This window comes from Cydia fagiglandana, chromosome 19 (genome assembly GCF_963556715.1).
Source record: "Cydia fagiglandana chromosome 19, ilCydFagi1.1, whole genome shotgun sequence".
Lineage (NCBI taxonomy): Eukaryota > Metazoa > Arthropoda > Insecta > Lepidoptera > Tortricidae > Cydia > Cydia fagiglandana.
In genome coordinates, this window is record NC_085950.1 from 15,477,451 (window position 1) to 15,494,924 (window position 17,474).

Below are 17,474 nucleotides of genomic sequence, written 5' to 3' on the forward strand. Positions count from 1 at the left end.
AAGCTTATTATAAGTATTACTTAGTTGCGGTGGTTAACGACTTTAAGTACCTAATATGTTTATAGTAAGAAGGTTAAACGCCAGCGTTGCGAGAATATTTAAAAGAGTTCATCCAATCCGAGCAGGCCAGGTAAGGAGGGGTTGAGGGTTCCGAAATTATTTATTCGTATATTTATTGTAATAAACAAAAACACAAACCGCTCAAAACAGTTTAAGAAGTCATTTATAAGTTTAAGTTATAGTTGAAGCTCTGACTGTGTGCGACTCGTTTCCATTATGGCAAAATAAGTAACAAAGCTAAATCCAACTGGAAAACTATTGTCCAACCTTACGGTCGTTTGAACTGAGCGGTTTAGCAATTTCACTTAATGTGCATAACTGTAACTAGTTAGGACTCGTTAGTCCTAATTCCTTTAAAGTACACTGTAACGGTTTGCTATAAAACCTCGTTTGCGCTAAGCGTTTTGTGCTGGCCGGTTGTAAAAAAAAATTAAAAACATTTTTAAATAGTTTTCTGGAATCTGTCACTTGAAGAAAATTGATGAACATTTACGACAATTTCTTCTCTAAAATAATATAATTTACTTAATTTAATCTATCTAGATCGTGCCTTATTGGTATTATGCTGTGTACATTTCCCCGGATCGGGTAAGTGTTGTGAATATTTCATTTAAGTTACTTCTAGGAATAATTTTACGTTGTATTCTTTTATACTGTTAACTAATCTGTTATTTTCTGACTGCTTCATCCGTGAACACTAAAATAATGCTGAAAGGTTAACTTTCCTGATATTTCTTTCCTTGTGGGCCGGATGTAGCAGTCACTATTGAGTGCATTTTCTAATATGCCCAATATTACTAGGGATCAAGTCTTGGCTTGAAATTGCCTGCACCCTGCCTGAAACCCTCTATTCTGTACTACTCCGGGTTGCGCTATGCGCAAGCTCTGCTATCTGGAAGGTTTCCGTTCCGAGCTGAGGATCCTGAACCACAGCGGGAAGCCATCCTAGCCTACTTTGGACCTACTGGGACTCCTGCGCTGTACCGCGGAGCCATCTACAACGGCCCGCCCACGATGTAGAGCCTCAGGAAAGTGCCTCCTTTTAAGGACTTGTTTCTATATTTATTTCTGTGTCAGCTCAGTTTTACGGACTCACGACCCTAACTAACTTGTTATTAATTTTAATTAATATTAAATTTTTTTTTTTCTAAATTAAACTGTCATTTCTAACCTATCTATCTCTATCTACATGTGACGTGAAACGTCACATTAGCGCCCAACGTGCAATAGTCTAAAGATTACAATGATAAACCGGGAGTACAAACGTCACATTGGCGCCCATACTAGGTTTAACTGAGCTGAGCAGTACCGAAACAGGTCCTTAGCATTTTATTTTTAGTTTTCACTGATGTTCATGTAGGTTCATTACTATCATTAGTCATTCTAGTTTCTGTACAGTCATATCTACCTAGTTTAAGTTTGTTTTGAGCAGTTCCTTGGTACGTGGTTATATTTATCTGTTCATTTTTGTTTTTTCTTACTATAAAGTAGCTTCACTTTCCTAACAAATTTGTAAGCCACGTACTACGAAACTAAAACTGTTTTTTCTACCTGTGTAAACCTGTGTAAAACCTGAGTAATCACAACACTCACCTAATTCGTCAGAATTGATCATGGCTTATCCTATTAAGTTTCTATCTCTGCAAAAGGCCGAATTAGAATACGAGGTTATTCTAAGGGGTGGTTTAGCTGGCTTAGTACAAGATCTTCAGAGCCAGACTGTTAAATTAAATATACCACTTGAGGATATTTTAGAATCTCACTTAAAGTCTGCGACTGATCTAAATGATGTCAAAGATTTTAAAATAACGAACTATAATAAGTGTTAAAATTAATTCCTTCCGTTATTGCTATCTATCTCTACGTCTATAATCTAATTCTCTAAAACTACCCTCATGGAACTCATACTAACTAAACCGCTATCATGTTCTTTAAATTTTCTAATTATTAGGTACAAACGTGAAACGTCACAACACATTTCTTTAAATTAGTTTAAACCTAACTTATTTCTTTCGAATAAAATTTAATTAACAATTTAAAATTACTACAGACACTGCGGCTAAAATAACATGATTTTATGTTTTCCTGCACTATTTTGCACATAATCGAAAGATTTTTAAGTGTCTCAGAATTACGGAACCCTGAAATGCAATTTCCCGCCCACGAGCGTAACACGTTTAGAGGCATTACGTATAATGGGACGTAGCTACTTTAAATTGCATCGCAGATTACCTGGGATTGTGTTTAGTAATATTATGTAGGTCTGTTCATCTTCCGAGATATTAGACGCCAGGGTGCGTTCGCGCTTCGTACACGTTAATCTGTTTGGCAATTACATATTCTAGGTATATTAATAAAAGTAAACAGTATAAACATGCTTATTTCATTCACTTAAAACTTTTCAAGCCATTTATATAGCGTGACAAATAACACAACATTTGTGATTTTAACATTCCTACTAGTAAATAACAATAAGGAATTCCTATTGATATTAAAACTATAAAATTTTGTGAAAAATTATCTAACCATGAGTATTGGTAAATTTTTATTAAATTGTACAACGGGTCTTAATCGCGTATTTAAGTTTTAATCCGCTTGTTTTGTTTGGCCTTCTCCGAGACCACAGGGACAACGCCGTCCTCGAAACATCGGAGCTATTCTAAAACTTAAATACGCGATTAAGTCCTGCTATACAATTTAATAATGTGTAATACTCGTGAAAGTTTAAATATGATATATATATATACGTAGAATATATTGATAAAGTAATTCCAAATTTTTATGGCGCATATTGTTGGTTGGAATAGATGGCGCTGTATCAACTCTCACATTATACGATAGCTAGGTTTTCAGCGCAAACGGTTTGAAATCTAGTAGTCAAAACATTCAGTTTTATATAAATCTCTTTGCAGATTTTTGAAATAATCGATTCGCTTTGGAAATAATTCAAAATACGTAAGTAGGTATGTAATGCTTGTACACTGCAGTAATAATATTTTATTTTTGGATTGCCTTTAAGATCTCGAAATAACCAATTACTTCTGTAATACCAATTAATTCTGTTTCTGATAATATTAATTTAGATTTCTATTTTCATTATAATAGACGCAAGATAAATAGTCTTAGAATAAAAATAAACAATCTCAGCTTAACTTAAACAATTATTTATAAAATGAATTGCAAAGTTTAAACAAACGCCTTAATAGCGAGGTGAAAATATCTCATTTTCCTCCTAGTTTAATTAACGGATACATTTTAAGTCAAAATTTAAACTCACGGCGATAAACTCAAATCGTAATTCATAATGACGTTAATCTTAAGACGACCCGATAAAATCGCTGTAAGTATTCGTTTTAGAGCTTTTAGGAAGACGCAAGTTTAGGTAACTAAGCAATTTTAACTGGACTTTACCTACCCGGTGGGGACACTAAAAACATCAGATATCTAAATTGACGAAATGATGTTAAAACACCCATTTGATTAAGATTACACTGGTTTCAACTTTACTGTAATTTTTTTGAAACTAAACATAAATATTCGGTTTTGCCTCAAATGTCAATGTAATTTCATGTCCACAAATAGCATAATAAATGTATTGGTATATATTATTTCTGAACCTAAAACTTAAATATTGCCTGACCTTATTTGATTGTTTTTGTTTTGGTTCAATGTTTTAATCTTTAGACTATGTTAGAATCTGTATGTATTGTCCTACCGCATAAGCGTTTTGACATCCTTAGCTGTAAGTTTATGCATGTGATTGAAATAAAGAAATATAAATATACGAATATTGGAACAAAAATGATTGTTGTCTTGTTAATGTTGAATATAAATCATTTATTTCCAATTCTTCATGTCATAGTATTTTTAATTATGATATTAAAAATTAAAATGACTCATCTCCTACTAAAGTGTGATGGCAGAAAGTGGAGTACCTATCCTTTATGATGCACAATAAAAGTGACCATAAATAAATGCCCAAAAATAGTCTCTGAATTTTAATCACAAAACAATAAAATATTTTATAACTCACCGGCTTAACTTCCAATATCGATACAAAATTGAATGGGATAGCGATTCGATAATAAGCTGCGGGAGACAGCCGACTTATCGGTTCGAGATAAAATATAATACGTCTAAAATAGATACCTTCAAATTCCAGAATTATGAAAATAGGAAAATATTCAATCTTTCAGGGAAGGAAGTAAATTCCGTTCATGCCCAAGGATGAATACTTTATTGAAAATGGACTTTCATGTGTAATACAGGGTAGACCGAAGCAAAGCGAAGTTGAAGGGCGCTTTGCTTCTACTTTCCTTAAATGCGCACTGCCAAGGAATGGAATTCCTTGCCGGCGTCTATATTTCCGTGTTCTTATAACCCGGCAACCTTCAAATCGAGAGTGAACAGGCACCTTCTGGGCGAGCTCGCTCCATCGTAGGCCACGTCTACGCCTCGGCTAGTCTGTGGCCATGAGTAAGCCCATTCATAATAATAATAAATGGTAAATATGTTAGTAGTAAAGAACAGTAGATATATCTACATACGTGAATTTTCAAAGCTGTCAAATAAAGGAATATCCTTCAAATCTTTGAAATACATTAAAATATTAATTTTCCGGGTTTCTGAACTTAACTTATATTTAAATAAAACAATTATTTTTATATCATATAATATAATATGTATAATCATAAATTGTAAATGAAAACTGGTTAAGTGCGAGTCTTTTAATAAAAAGAGATTTTTTTTTCTCGTTCGGCTGAACAGCTGTCCGTTAGTCCGCCCGACTGTTTGTCTGTCAAGACCCTTTATCTCGGGAACGCGTGGATGTATCGAGTTGAAATTTAAACCATATAGATACTCAGGTCTACGCTCCCTAAAAGCTTTAAAATCAAACTTCCACGCTAACGTAAAAAAAAGATACCGCAGTTTATACCGCAAAAAAACGTACCTATGTTCCGACAATGTCAAGGGAATTAAAATGTATATGGTACGTCCCTTTGACCTAGAACTATGAAATTGTTCAATATCGTCTTACACTACAAATACAGGGAAAACACTGAAAACTGTAAATTTGTAAAAAAATGTAAAAACAAAAATATGAACTTTGTACGGAACCCTTGGTGGGCGAGTGCGACTTCACCTGGCCGGTTTTTGTAACATATAATCACTACTGTCAAGGCGTATGGCGTATGGGTCACATCACTTGCCTCCCCGCAGCGAACTATACCCGACATTGCTAAGGACGCTCTACTTCTTTGACCAAAAGGTCAAGAGTTGGATTTACTGCACGCCTTACAGCGGGTTTAGACACAGTGCTCTTAAAATATCAGTACTTACTTGATGCTTTCTTACCGATCCTTGTTAGGGCTGTTTACTCGATGGGTGCCAACAACGATAGGTACTTATAATTTAATATAAACATGACAATTGTACCTCTAAAATGCCATGAAACTCGTTCTTGAAATCATTCACTCTTGACCGGTATGTGACACGACAGATACTTAAATTATGAAATATGCAGTAGGTCTTGTGACTTAAATGAGTTTAAACTTCCGATTTACCTGAACTCTAGGTTGGTAACTATCTACACTACTAATTATTTGATTAAACTTGCACGACGTCATCTTGTAGTACTTTGTCTTAAAATTAAGCTTGGTAAGTCCCCGCGTACTTCAAACAAGTACAAATTAAATTCGAGTTATGGACTCTTATAAAAATAAAAAAAGTTCCAAATTCAAAAGTGCAAAAATTGCTTGCGTCCACGAGGATAGTACTACTGTTCTTTATCTGTAGATTAACAAACCGCCGTTAGGTCGGAGTGTAATTTCTGTGAGCGTAATTATGAAGTATTGTGCCCGAGCCCGGTTTAACTTGGGAGATTTACTTTCACCCGTCTAAGCCTAATAAGCAATCTTACACCCTAGGATATCTTAATTCATCTACAAATTACTTTGAACTTTAGAAACAACTACCTACCTACAAAGGCACGAGAATAGAACTCAATTATAGTTATTTGTTTTACAAGGGGGCAAAGTTGTTTGCTTCGGGTTGGTGTGGTGAAAAATTTTGTGTTTCACTCGGGGGCAAATTTTGTTTAACCCTCGTGCTTTGAAACCCTCGCAACGCTCAAGATTCCATTTTTCGAACCACTCGCTACGCTCGCGGTTCAATTTTGGAATCTTTCGCTTGCTCGGGTATCAATATTAGCACGAGCGGTTAAACAAAATTTGCCCCCGAGTGAAACACAAAATTTTTCACCACACCAACCCGAAGCAAATATTAAATGTAAAATATCAAACAAAATCAAACCAAATCAAATCCAAATGAATGTTATTAAATATTTATCATCCAAAATCATCATTTAAAAGTCAATTCTACCAGCAAACATAAGAAAACAACTCAAAATTTGCATTTGATTACTTTGCCTCACATGTGGATAAAATGCAACTTTGCTATTCGTTTTTGAAGTGCAAATACAAATACTTTATTTATAACGCCAAGTAATTCTTTCCGAGCTGGTGTGGTGAAAAATATTTACAAAATTCTGCCTCTATTGAATCTGTGTGGGTGATGTCAGCCGACAAAATACAAAAGGACAATTACTTAGTGACAAAAAAACGGCAGTATGTTTTCCCATAACGTAAGGAATTAAGGAAACTCCAAAGTCTTATAAGCACACTTATGTCTGCTGAAGCCGGTGTATTTTAAATGTATGGGTGTTTTTCAATTTCTACTAAATAACTAGTGACTCTTTGAGCTGTAGAGCTCTAGTTAAGATTTATAAAAACAAAAAAATACTTTTATTTCTTTGAAAATTGAGATTATCACAGCGTAAGTACTCGGAGTGTCTTAAGTCCTTTAAGGATTGATTGATTGATTAGTCGAAATAGGGTAGTGGGTCTTTAGCTTCCAAGATTTGACACATCGTCACTTACAACTCACATACAAACAAACTCACATACTGACAGGGCAAGTTAAATAAAAGCTTAAAAAGGAAAACCGTCCTATGGCGTATTTGCCCTAGCTTGTGCTCTATCTAAGCTGCGGAGCCCTTGTCATCAAATTGAGGTTCCATTGACTATCAGTTAATGACGGCCGAAGTCCTTACCTGGATCGCTTTCATCAATTTTTGCCGCAGCGACATAGACATCTAAGTTTCCTAGAAGTGAGTTTACTCAATTAACTGTATTTTTTACAAGGGCAAAATAAAATTGAATCATAATATATCGTGGACTAAGTTATTATTGCCGCCGCCGCATTGTTTATGTGGGCAAAAACAGTAACCAATTTGGTCCCACATCAAACCCGGGGTCGCGGCAAACCTCGGCGGCGTTGGCGAGATGACCTTGACGCCTTTGATAGGAACTGGTGGGAGATGGGTCAAAACCGGGATGCGTGGAAAGGGAGGAGGGAGGCCTTTGCCCAGCAGTGGGACACTCTAGGCTCATATAAATAAATAAATAAATAAAGTTATTATTGATAGACCAAACATGTAAGCGATCACATGGTAAAATTAAGTAGGTAGCTCAATTTTCGTTACATTTGGATTTTGTAAGTGACCCTAAAAGTAAATGCGTTATGCATGATTCCTGGCAACACTGGCCGGGACCAAACGTCAAATTAGCTCTGCGTATTTAAATAAGTAATTATAATTATTATAATGGAATAATTAACAAGTTATGGTGATAAATAGAACCTGCACGTCGCAATTATAGTGCTGTATCATTATCTAAAGTGTTACATTAACATAAGAAGAAATATATTGACGACAAAAAACATGGAAACTGTCAACGATGTAACGTTCCAGATTTAAAAATTACACCGTTTTTGCCTGTATTTCACCGAAGATTTTACAGATGAGTATTGTTTTCATAATTTATAAGCCTAGTTTTTAGTTTATTTCTAATTGTCATACTTTTTTTTGCTACCTTCATACGATTTGAGGAGAACTTTGTTTAAAACATAACAGGATTTTAACATACCTAAATATCTTAATTCATTCTTAAATCACCTTAAGAACCATTAAATCATACCCTGCGGTAAGCAGTTAACTTATAAAACAGCAAATTATGAAATTTATTGTATAAATTCTAAGAAGCTTATCACAGTTATCACTTACAAATCAAGTCATTTGTAGTTTACATTTTTTTTTAAATCACTATATTCTGTTAGAAGCATTGAATTTCATTCATCTATTTTGCTCAGATGTCATACACTACCAATATGTTTACAGCTCAAACTACTAAGATGACTACACGCAGGGATGTCCTGGTTGCTAAAATGCAGCAATTACAGAAAGAACTGAAAACAGCCGAAGAATTGAACAAAAGACTCCTTCAAGAACAGGAAGAGAGTGCAGAGCAATTTGAGCAAGTTGTTAGAATAAACACAACCCTCAAGTCTCAGCTCGCTAACCAGGATGTTGAGTTCGAAGACATGCAGGGGCAGCGGGATGAACTTCAAGCTGCCGTTGATCAGTTCAAGAATTGTCAGGAGATACATGAGCAGGCATTACAACGCATCCAGGACTTAGAACAGCAGCTGGAGGAGTCAGAAACAAAACATAGTTGCAAGTATTGCTCCGGCCACTCCGGACTGCGAGACAATAATTTAAGTATTTTTGCTGAAATTAATAGCTTTGATGTAGATTCAGTCGATGATAGCATAGGGTTCTCCCCAATGGTAGAAACAGTAGATTTAAAAAGTTCTGTGCACATTGAAGGCAGTAGTGATATTAGAGTCGCACTGAAAGGATCCAAAAAAATAAAAAAATATTTAAAACTCAGTAGATTCATAAAGAAATCTAAACTTTTGCTAAAACGCCATAATTCAATATTCAAAATGATACAATCCAAATGTAACAGTGTCGCCTTAAGCGATGAACTTCTAAACTGCCAATACCAACTAGACCGGACAGTAGAAGAATTGAGTCATCGCTCCGATGAACTAGAAAAATTAGAATTAAAGTTGAAAAACTTAAATAATAGAGACGAACTGTCAAGTAAAGCGTTACAGGAATACATAGCCTTTATGAATAATGTTCTAGAACCGGGGAGCGGCTACACTCTGCGTATGGACTCGCCGCGGCCACCGCCCCGCCCCGCCGCGCCGGACTCGCCCGCGCTGCGCGCCTTGTTCGCGTCGCGCGCCGCCCGCGCGCCCGAGCTGCGCGGCGACTCCGAGCCCGCCCCTCGCGTCGCGGATCCGGCGCCCCCGCCGCCATCGTCACCGCCGAGCCGAGCCGAGCAGGTTCCATCGGGGCCGGGCCGAGCCGAGCCGACTCCGTCGCTGCCGTGCCTCGTCGAGCCGGCCCCTTCACCGCCGAGCCTTGTCAAGCTGGCTCTGTCGCTGCTGACCTACGTCGAGCCTGCGCCATCCCCGCCGAGCCCTGTCTCGCCAGCTCCATCGCCGCCAGGCCTCCCCTCGCCAGCACCAGCGCCGCCCCGCCTCGGGTCTGGGGCGGCCCCGCCGCCGCCGCCGCGCCGCCCGCGCGCCGCCGGCCGCCGCACGCTGCTGTACTCGGACGAGGTGGGCGCCGGCCTGGGCGTGCTGCTGGCGCAGCGCTTGTCGCAGGGCGTCGTCAACCACTGTCACCCGGGCGCCTCTGTCGATCGTTTGATCGAATCTATTTCTGCGGGCGAGTTTGACCGCGACTCGACGCTTGTAGTTTTATTAGGGAATAGTTTAGACTGTACTAAGCGAGATATCTTAAAATTATCCGCTACGCTGTCGGCGATTGACCGGGGAGAGGTTGCTAAAATAATTATCTGTGCGCTCCCTTATAGAATGTCGAGCAAGGTCAATAAGAGGGTATTTCATTACAATTCTTTATTGTATAACCTTTCCTTGTACAGTAGTACGATTTCGTATTTTGATACGAATAAATTTATAGAAGATTTTGTTATGCCCCATAAGAGGACCTACCTACCGAGAAGATGTCTTGTAGAGTGTGCTAACCTGTTAGCATATAATATTGAAGACCCCGTCGTGGCTAGCACGGCGTCTAATAGCCTTAAGTCGCGTAGTATTTTACGCCTTGGTAGCATAGGGTTTGAGATGGAGCCGCCTGGTGATTTGAATTTAAACTAATCGCTACGACAACGTGTGCACCAGCCGGCTCCGCTCATATTGATCACTGTGATGCTAGTATGTTTGGTAAAACCAATTTATTGAACTTAGTTCATCAAAATATCCAAGGATTTACCTGTAAGGAACACGAAATTGATTTGTTTATACAGTACTCGAATATTGACATTCTCTGTATAACTGAGCACTGGCTTAAAGATCATGAATTTATGTTTAATTTCAATAATCATAGTATAGTAAGTTCATTTTTTAGGAGATCTTGCAATCGCGGCGGGTCATTGATAATGGTAAAACATAATTTAAAAAGTAAGGAGCGTAAAGACATTGTTGACATGTCAGTGGAACGCCTTATAGAACTTTCTTGTGTTGAATTGGAACAATTTATAATTATATGCGTGTACAGGCCCCCATCGGCAGACTATAACTTATTCGAATCGGTCATAGATGAAGTACTTAGTAGTGTTTTTGGAAGTCATAAAAAAATAATTGTATGTGGTGATTTCAATATTAATTTGCTAGAAAATTCGCCATTATGTGGAAGGTTACTAAATACTTTTAAATCCTTCAATTTAGTCAATTTATTTTGTGAACCCACTCGAGTCACAGCAACCAGTGCTACATGTATAGATAACATCTTTAGTAATAATGACGCGATTAGTAAATCTGTTATTAACAACCTAAGTTCTGACCACTGTGGACTAAAAGCTTCTTTCAGCGGGAAAACTGAAGAAATTCCTCAAGATACTTTGTGCAGGCCGATTTCCGAAAGTCGCCTAGGTTTATTCAATCGTAATATTACTAAACAATTATGTTGTCTTTCATGTACCCAGGAAAACCCTGACTGTTTGAGTTCCGAGTTGTTTAATTGTATTAAAAAGGAATTTGATGCCTGTTTCATTCAGAAAAAGGTGCAAGGCAAGGCTAAGACTAAATTTAGCGACTGGGCTACACCGGATATTCACGAGAAAAGACGCCGGCTCTACGACTTATATGATTTAAAGGCAACTGATAAAAGCCCGGAATTTCTAGAGTACGTCAAAAATTATTCTAAATCTTTTAAAATGTTGTGTGTCGCCGCTAAAGCCGATTATTTGTCGAAAAAGATCCTAAATTCCAGCGATAAAGTCAAAACTGTATGGCAAGTTATCAGTAATGAAACTGGAAAACGTAAACTGAAGGATCCGCACTACAACCTACGAATTGCTGACACTTTAGTAAGTTCCGACCGTGAAGTAGCAGATCATTTTGAGCGGTTTTTCTCGAATATCCCGGTAGAAACAACAAGATCCCTTAATTCATCGCCAGACGTCGCTGAAGAAATTTTGAAGACAAATGTGGCAGAATGTACAGAAATCTTCAAATTTTCGTATGTCTCATCGAATATAGTTCTTAAGACTTTTAGGTCTTTAAATTTAAAGAAAACAGAAGATCTTTGGGGCCTGTCTGTCAAAGTATTAGATTCCATCATTGAGTCAATTACACCATACTTAGCTGAGATTTTCAACAGATGCATTGATGCTGGAATTTTTCCAGATATTATGAAACATAGCAAAATTATCCCTCTGTTTAAATCAGGAACGAGAACAGATCCCACGAACTTTAGACCGATTTCAATACTACCGGCATTAAGCAAAGTGTTCGAGAAACTTATTCTGAATCAACTATTGTCACATTTCAACAGAAACAAACTGCTTGATAGCAATCAATTTGGTTTCACCAAAGGTCGATCAACTACTGACGCCGGTGCGGTACTTCTAAAACACATCTTTGATGCTTGGGAAAAAGCTCAAGATGCTGTTGGAATTTTCTGTGATCTGTCAAAGGCATTTGATTGCGTTGATCACGAAAATTTAAAGAGAAAATTAAGCCGCTATGGGATAAAAGCTAGTGCCCTTGACCTGGTCTCATCGTACCTTTCGGATAGAACTCAGCGAGTAGTTATTAATGGAACTCAATCGGCGGGGTCCCCGGTAGCCCTCGGAGTGCCTCAAGGTTCAATTCTTGGTCCCTTCCTGTTTTTGGTATACATTAATGACTTACCAAAAGTTGTGCAAGATAGACATGATATAGTGTTATTTGCAGATGACACTTCCCTTATATTTAAAGTGGACAGAAAGGAAAATAGCTTCGAGAGCATTAATGACGCGCTATCTACCATTGTAAACTGGTTTACGGCAAACAATTTGCTTTTGAACGCCAAGAAAACCAAATGCATCAAGTTTACGCTACCTAACGTCAAGCAGGTAAATAACGGCAAGATTAAAATAAAAGGTGATACGCTGGAATTTGAGGACCGAACTGTTTTCCTGGGAGTCACTTTAGACTCCAAACTGCAATGGCATGCACATATAGGCACTCTAGCCGGAAAACTTAGTTCAGCAGCCTATGCAGTGAGGAGAATCAAACAGCTGACAAACGTAGAGACGGCCAGGCTGGTATACTATAGTTACTTCCATAGTGTTATGTCTTATGGAATTCTGTTGTGGGGAAAAGCGGCAGATATTCAGACAATATTTGTGCTGCAAAAACGAGCTGTACGTTCCATCTATGGACTGGGCGCTCGAGTATCCCTAAGAGAGAAATTCAAAGAAGTTAACATTCTTACCGTTGCATCTCAATACATACTAGAGAATATTATGTATGTTCGGAAAAACATCCACGAATTCAAGGTTAACAGTGATATCCATAACTATAACACTAGAAACAAACATAAACTTGCCGTGCCCGCCCACCGCCTCCGTAAGGTTAGTACGTCTTTCGTCGGGAACTGTACACGTTTTTATAACAAAGTCCCCACTGATGTAGTGAATTTACCACTTCACAAATTTAAGTCGCACATTAAGCACTCCTTGTTATGTAAGGCGTACTACACTGTAAATGATTTTATAAACGATAGAGATGCTTTTAAGCCGGTAGCTTGATTGGTTTCATTAGTATAATAAGAATTAAATAAATATTGTTTTTTTTTTACACTGAATTAAATATGCTAGTGTCCAGTAGAATTGACACATGAGACAATGATGTTCTCGCTTGATTATATTGTTTAATTGAATTTTAGTTTTGGACACTTGGAGACCTTATACATCTCTAAGTACATATTTATTTATTTGATTTTTATTTTTGATTGTACATACTTACCTATATTTTTAATGTTTCTGACACTTAGAGACCTTTACATCTCTAAGTCAACTTAGGCTAGTAATTATGTGAAGCTATATTACTGTCTTTTTATGTAACATATGAGCACAAAATGCCGTGTCTTACAGCTACATGTTATTACTATTTTAATATTAATATAGGCCGGTAGCTTGAACATGTCATGCTCGCTTAAAAGTCTTTGCTTACGGTGGCGTTGTTGATCGGGTCGCCACTTTCCCGAATGAAGGTTGAGGGAGGCGATGGCTGAGATACGCGTCATACTCGTGAACGGGTGCTGTTTGTGGAGACTGGTCTGTTAAGCTAACACGAGCTATTATACTTAGTAACTTTTATTAATTAATTACAGTGAGACGCCTCATTCTGTTCTCGTATGTTTCTTTTCTTTTAATGAATGTATTAATTATACAGGATATTGACTCTTGGAGACCCTATACATCTCTAAGGATAACTTGATAAACTATATAATCTTATAGTTCTGACACCTAGAGACATTTACACCTCTAAATATTATAGATTTTTTGTGTGTGTTTTTTTATCTGTATTTTGTATGTAATTCGACATTAAGAGACCATATACATCTCTTAGTAATTGTAATACGTTAGATTGAATTGTTAGTTTTAATTTATAAAATTGTTGATGTTATTATTTTTGCTTTTATGTAAATTCAATGTTGACGTGTAAAAGTGCCCTTGTGGCCTATTTGCTGAATAAATGTTGATATTTGATATTTGATATTTGATATTTGACATAGATACGAAGTTCAAGTGTGCACGGCACGGATATATTACGTGGCGTGGTTGGAAAGTCGGCCTGAATCGCTCCATTATTCATATTCAGCTTTACTTTTAAAGGGTTTTAAAATCGTCATTAATAAATACTCAACGCAAAAACAATTGGCGACTGAGGTCATAATGCTATCTCCATTACCCTTGTTAAGACCAACCAAGAGTGAAAGAGATGCCATTATGACCTCAGTCGCCAGTTGGTATTGCAGCTACTATAGTCTAAAATTGTACTATATAGGCTGGCCCATAAGACTCATCAATTGGAGCAGATATATTTAATTAGATAATCGACAGACATTGGGCTGCACCGTACAGTGACGTCTAAAAATATCGATGCCGATAAAGTGCCAAAAATATGTATAAGCGATTTTATTTATTTATTTATTTATTTAATCTTTATTGCACAAAAGAAAAATCTTATAGTACAAAAGGCGGACTTAATGCCATAAGGCATTCTCTACCTAAGGTATTCTTTCTGGATTTTATTGTGTGTACACTAATATTTTTGGCACTTTTCGATGTTTTTAGACGAAACTTTACACACTATAAAAACTTCCTTCTCACAATTCAAAAATATAAAAGTCTTAAAATATTGGGTCTTCCAGTATCCAATAGTGTGCGGTGCAACCTGTCGACATCCTCTAATCAATGGCGCCTCATTTGTCCCCACTCACAAAGGCGGCCCCTCGAACTTGAAGCCTGGAAACAATGGCCACATCTAGACATTGTTTTCTCTTTGTCTAGAATCAGCGAGATCGCTTTTAAATCATCGTAAAGGTAAAACGGTTTGCTATCAAAATAGTTATTTTGTACAACAAGAGATCAAAGTTTGATATTTCTTCGAGTGCTTATTTTGAGTCCCGTGCAAGCGAAAGATTCTATAATAGATTCACGAGCGTAGCGAGTGAATCTAATTTAGAATCTTGAGCGTAGTAAGGGATTCAAAAGCGCACGAGATGTAAATAACTTTGATCTCGTGTAGTACATAAAATTTTTCACCCTAAGCAGTGAGAACATACCTAGAGGGACAGAGATAATAGAACCCAAGTATATCGAACTTATATGTATACCCCGCATGTTGAAATGACATTTGACTATAAAGGTCACTTGAATGACATTTAGTCTCACTCAGTGAGCAAAATGCGATTTTGCTCACTCATTTTGTCTCACTTTGCAGCAAAATCGCATTTTGCTCACTGAGTGAGACAAAGTGACTCGGTGAGCAAAATCGCATTTTGCTCACTGTTTTTAAGAAGCAAAGTACCCTTGTTCGAGCTGCTGAGGTGAAAATGTTATTTTTAATACAGTTGCTCAAACAGTGCTACTTTACGTAGCTGTTTAGCGTGCGGAAAGTTGGTTATCTCGAACTAGTGCTTTTTACTTTTCCAATTTTTTTAAATTTATACTTGTTCCAATTCACGACTACTTATTGATGAGTGTTAATATTAGTTTCCTTTAAACGTCGTAATCAGCATAAAAACCTACCGTTAATGTAAGAATACGAAAAATATTACATATTTCATATTTAATTACTTACCTCTTCATCATTATAACACGTTTATTTTTTAATATTCAATATTGAAAATTCCGTTCTTAATAAGTTGACTGAATGGAACGGAATAGCTGCCAAACGCCCATAGATATAATATACTTAAAGACGACGTCTAACCGAGCTGTCACTGTTACCACTTTTGTTTAGTGTACGATTAACAATGTTTTTCTTATTTTTTCGCAACTGTATTAAAAAACGTCGTTCGATACACGTGCGGAAATGTCATTATACCTTCCGCACTAGCATCGAAATGTACTATTGTCTGTCTTAGAGGTCTGTTGTGAATAAGATCGTTTTAATTTTCATTAAAAAAATATTCCTCATCTCTTATCTTAAAACGCATAGATTATACAGATCAATTTCATCAATTTTCTTGGGCTAAGTCATAAATTTACTTTTCGTAGCCGCTGTGGCTGAAATGCGTTAATTTTGTAATCTTAAAGTAATCAAGGAGGGACAGAGCGGTGAAAGGACATTTTTTGCAAGCCGGTGTCAATTATGTAAATCCTGCCTCAATCAAGATGTAAAATTATTCATCGTAGGTTTAGAGCTTTGTTGTAGGCACCGGGGAAATTACGAAAACAGTGCAGTGTACAGTCAACTTACAGAAAAATAGATTATTTACTTAAATTAAATATCCTTTATAATATTATAATGAAAACTTTTGTACTGTTTAATCTGTCGCAATTTTTGCCGAGTTTGTCATATTTCCTCATTTTATGGCACTTATCGCAGCCATATACCTAACATTATAACAAATATTCAAATCGAAATTAAATCAAAATTTGTAACTACATATTGAAATCGAATTGCTCCTTTTCAATAACTGCAATTATTGATAAAACTTCGTGTAACCAAATTTGAGGGAGCGTAAAATTATATGATTGTGTGAATCAAATCAAATAAAATGCGAATTGAAATTCGCTTGACGTAGATATTTGTATTCGCGATATTTGGTAGCCAACTGTACGTTCATTTTATTTGTCAGTTAAGTTTATATCAGGTTCTTCCGCATACCATTAGAATTATTTTTGGAACACCACTTAAGTCACTAAATTTATTATCAAACTGAACCTTTTATGCCCAAAGCATTTCACATTTCCAGACTTTGAAAGGAAGGTACTGTTTCAGAAACAAAGATAAAGAAATAGTAAAGGCTTTTAATTTGCGCATTATCTGTCATGTTTTTCATTACAAGAATGCATAGATTGTCGATTAGAGATAGGGCTCGCTTCGCTCGCCCTAATTATTGTAAAGCATGGCGTCTTCACTTGTAGTTTCACAAAACGTCTTCTACTGAGCTGTCAGAGAGCATAATAGGTTTCGCTATACGCTATCTAGGTACAACAATGATGAAAAACGTAACCTGTCTCTGGTCAGAACATTAATCACCCAGTTTTTTTTTCACTCCCACCTATTACCGTATGTCTACCATAAAGATATAGATCGCGACCGCTATTACGTGTTGATGACTCATGAAATTGCTGGGCTATTAGCATTTTGTTCTAATCAAGTATTTTATCTAACTTCTAGTAAATTGGAAATGTGTAGGCAGATAATGTGAGGGGTAGTAGATGCCATAACAAACGGAAAACTCTGGGGTACTCGTAGTGTACTTTTATAGCTATGGGGAGTTCTTTAACCTTGCCTTACGTGAAATAATGTTGAAATAAGTATTTATAAATATGTTAAATCATAAATTTATGTATATTATGTATCCTAAAACCAACAACGGTATCTGACTTGTAACTATGTTATTAATAAATTATTTCATTTTATTTTCATTTCAGTGCCCTGTTTATCAAAACCTTGTAACTTGTAATACAAGT

General features: G+C 36.7%; 1 protein-coding gene across 1 annotated transcript; it reads left to right on the forward strand.

The window, feature by feature from the left end:
* The first annotated feature begins 8,310 nt into the window (after window positions 1–8,310).
* On the forward strand, window positions 8,311–14,815 carry LOC134674235 (formin-like protein 1). The gene is made up of 3 exons (XM_063532296.1): window positions 8,311–8,745; window positions 9,229–9,726; window positions 14,699–14,815. Exons 1-3 carry the CDS (start codon window positions 8,311–8,313, stop codon window positions 14,813–14,815), a joined length of 1,050 nt encoding a protein of 349 aa, XP_063388366.1.
* The last annotated feature ends 2,659 nt before the right edge of the window (window positions 14,816–17,474 follow it).

Coding starts and splice junctions, on each gene's coding strand:
- LOC134674235 (XM_063532296.1), top strand. CDS start 8,311: ATGACTACACGCAGGGATGTCCTGGTTGCTAAAATGCAGCAATTACAG. Junction 8,746..9,228: donor GCATAGGGTTCTCCCCAATG/GTAGAAACAGTA, acceptor CGCGCGCCCGAG/CTGCGCGGCGACTCCGAGCC. Junction 9,727..14,698: donor TTGACCGCGACTCGACGCTT/GTAGTTTTATTA, acceptor TGGGTCTTCCAG/TATCCAATAGTGTGCGGTGC.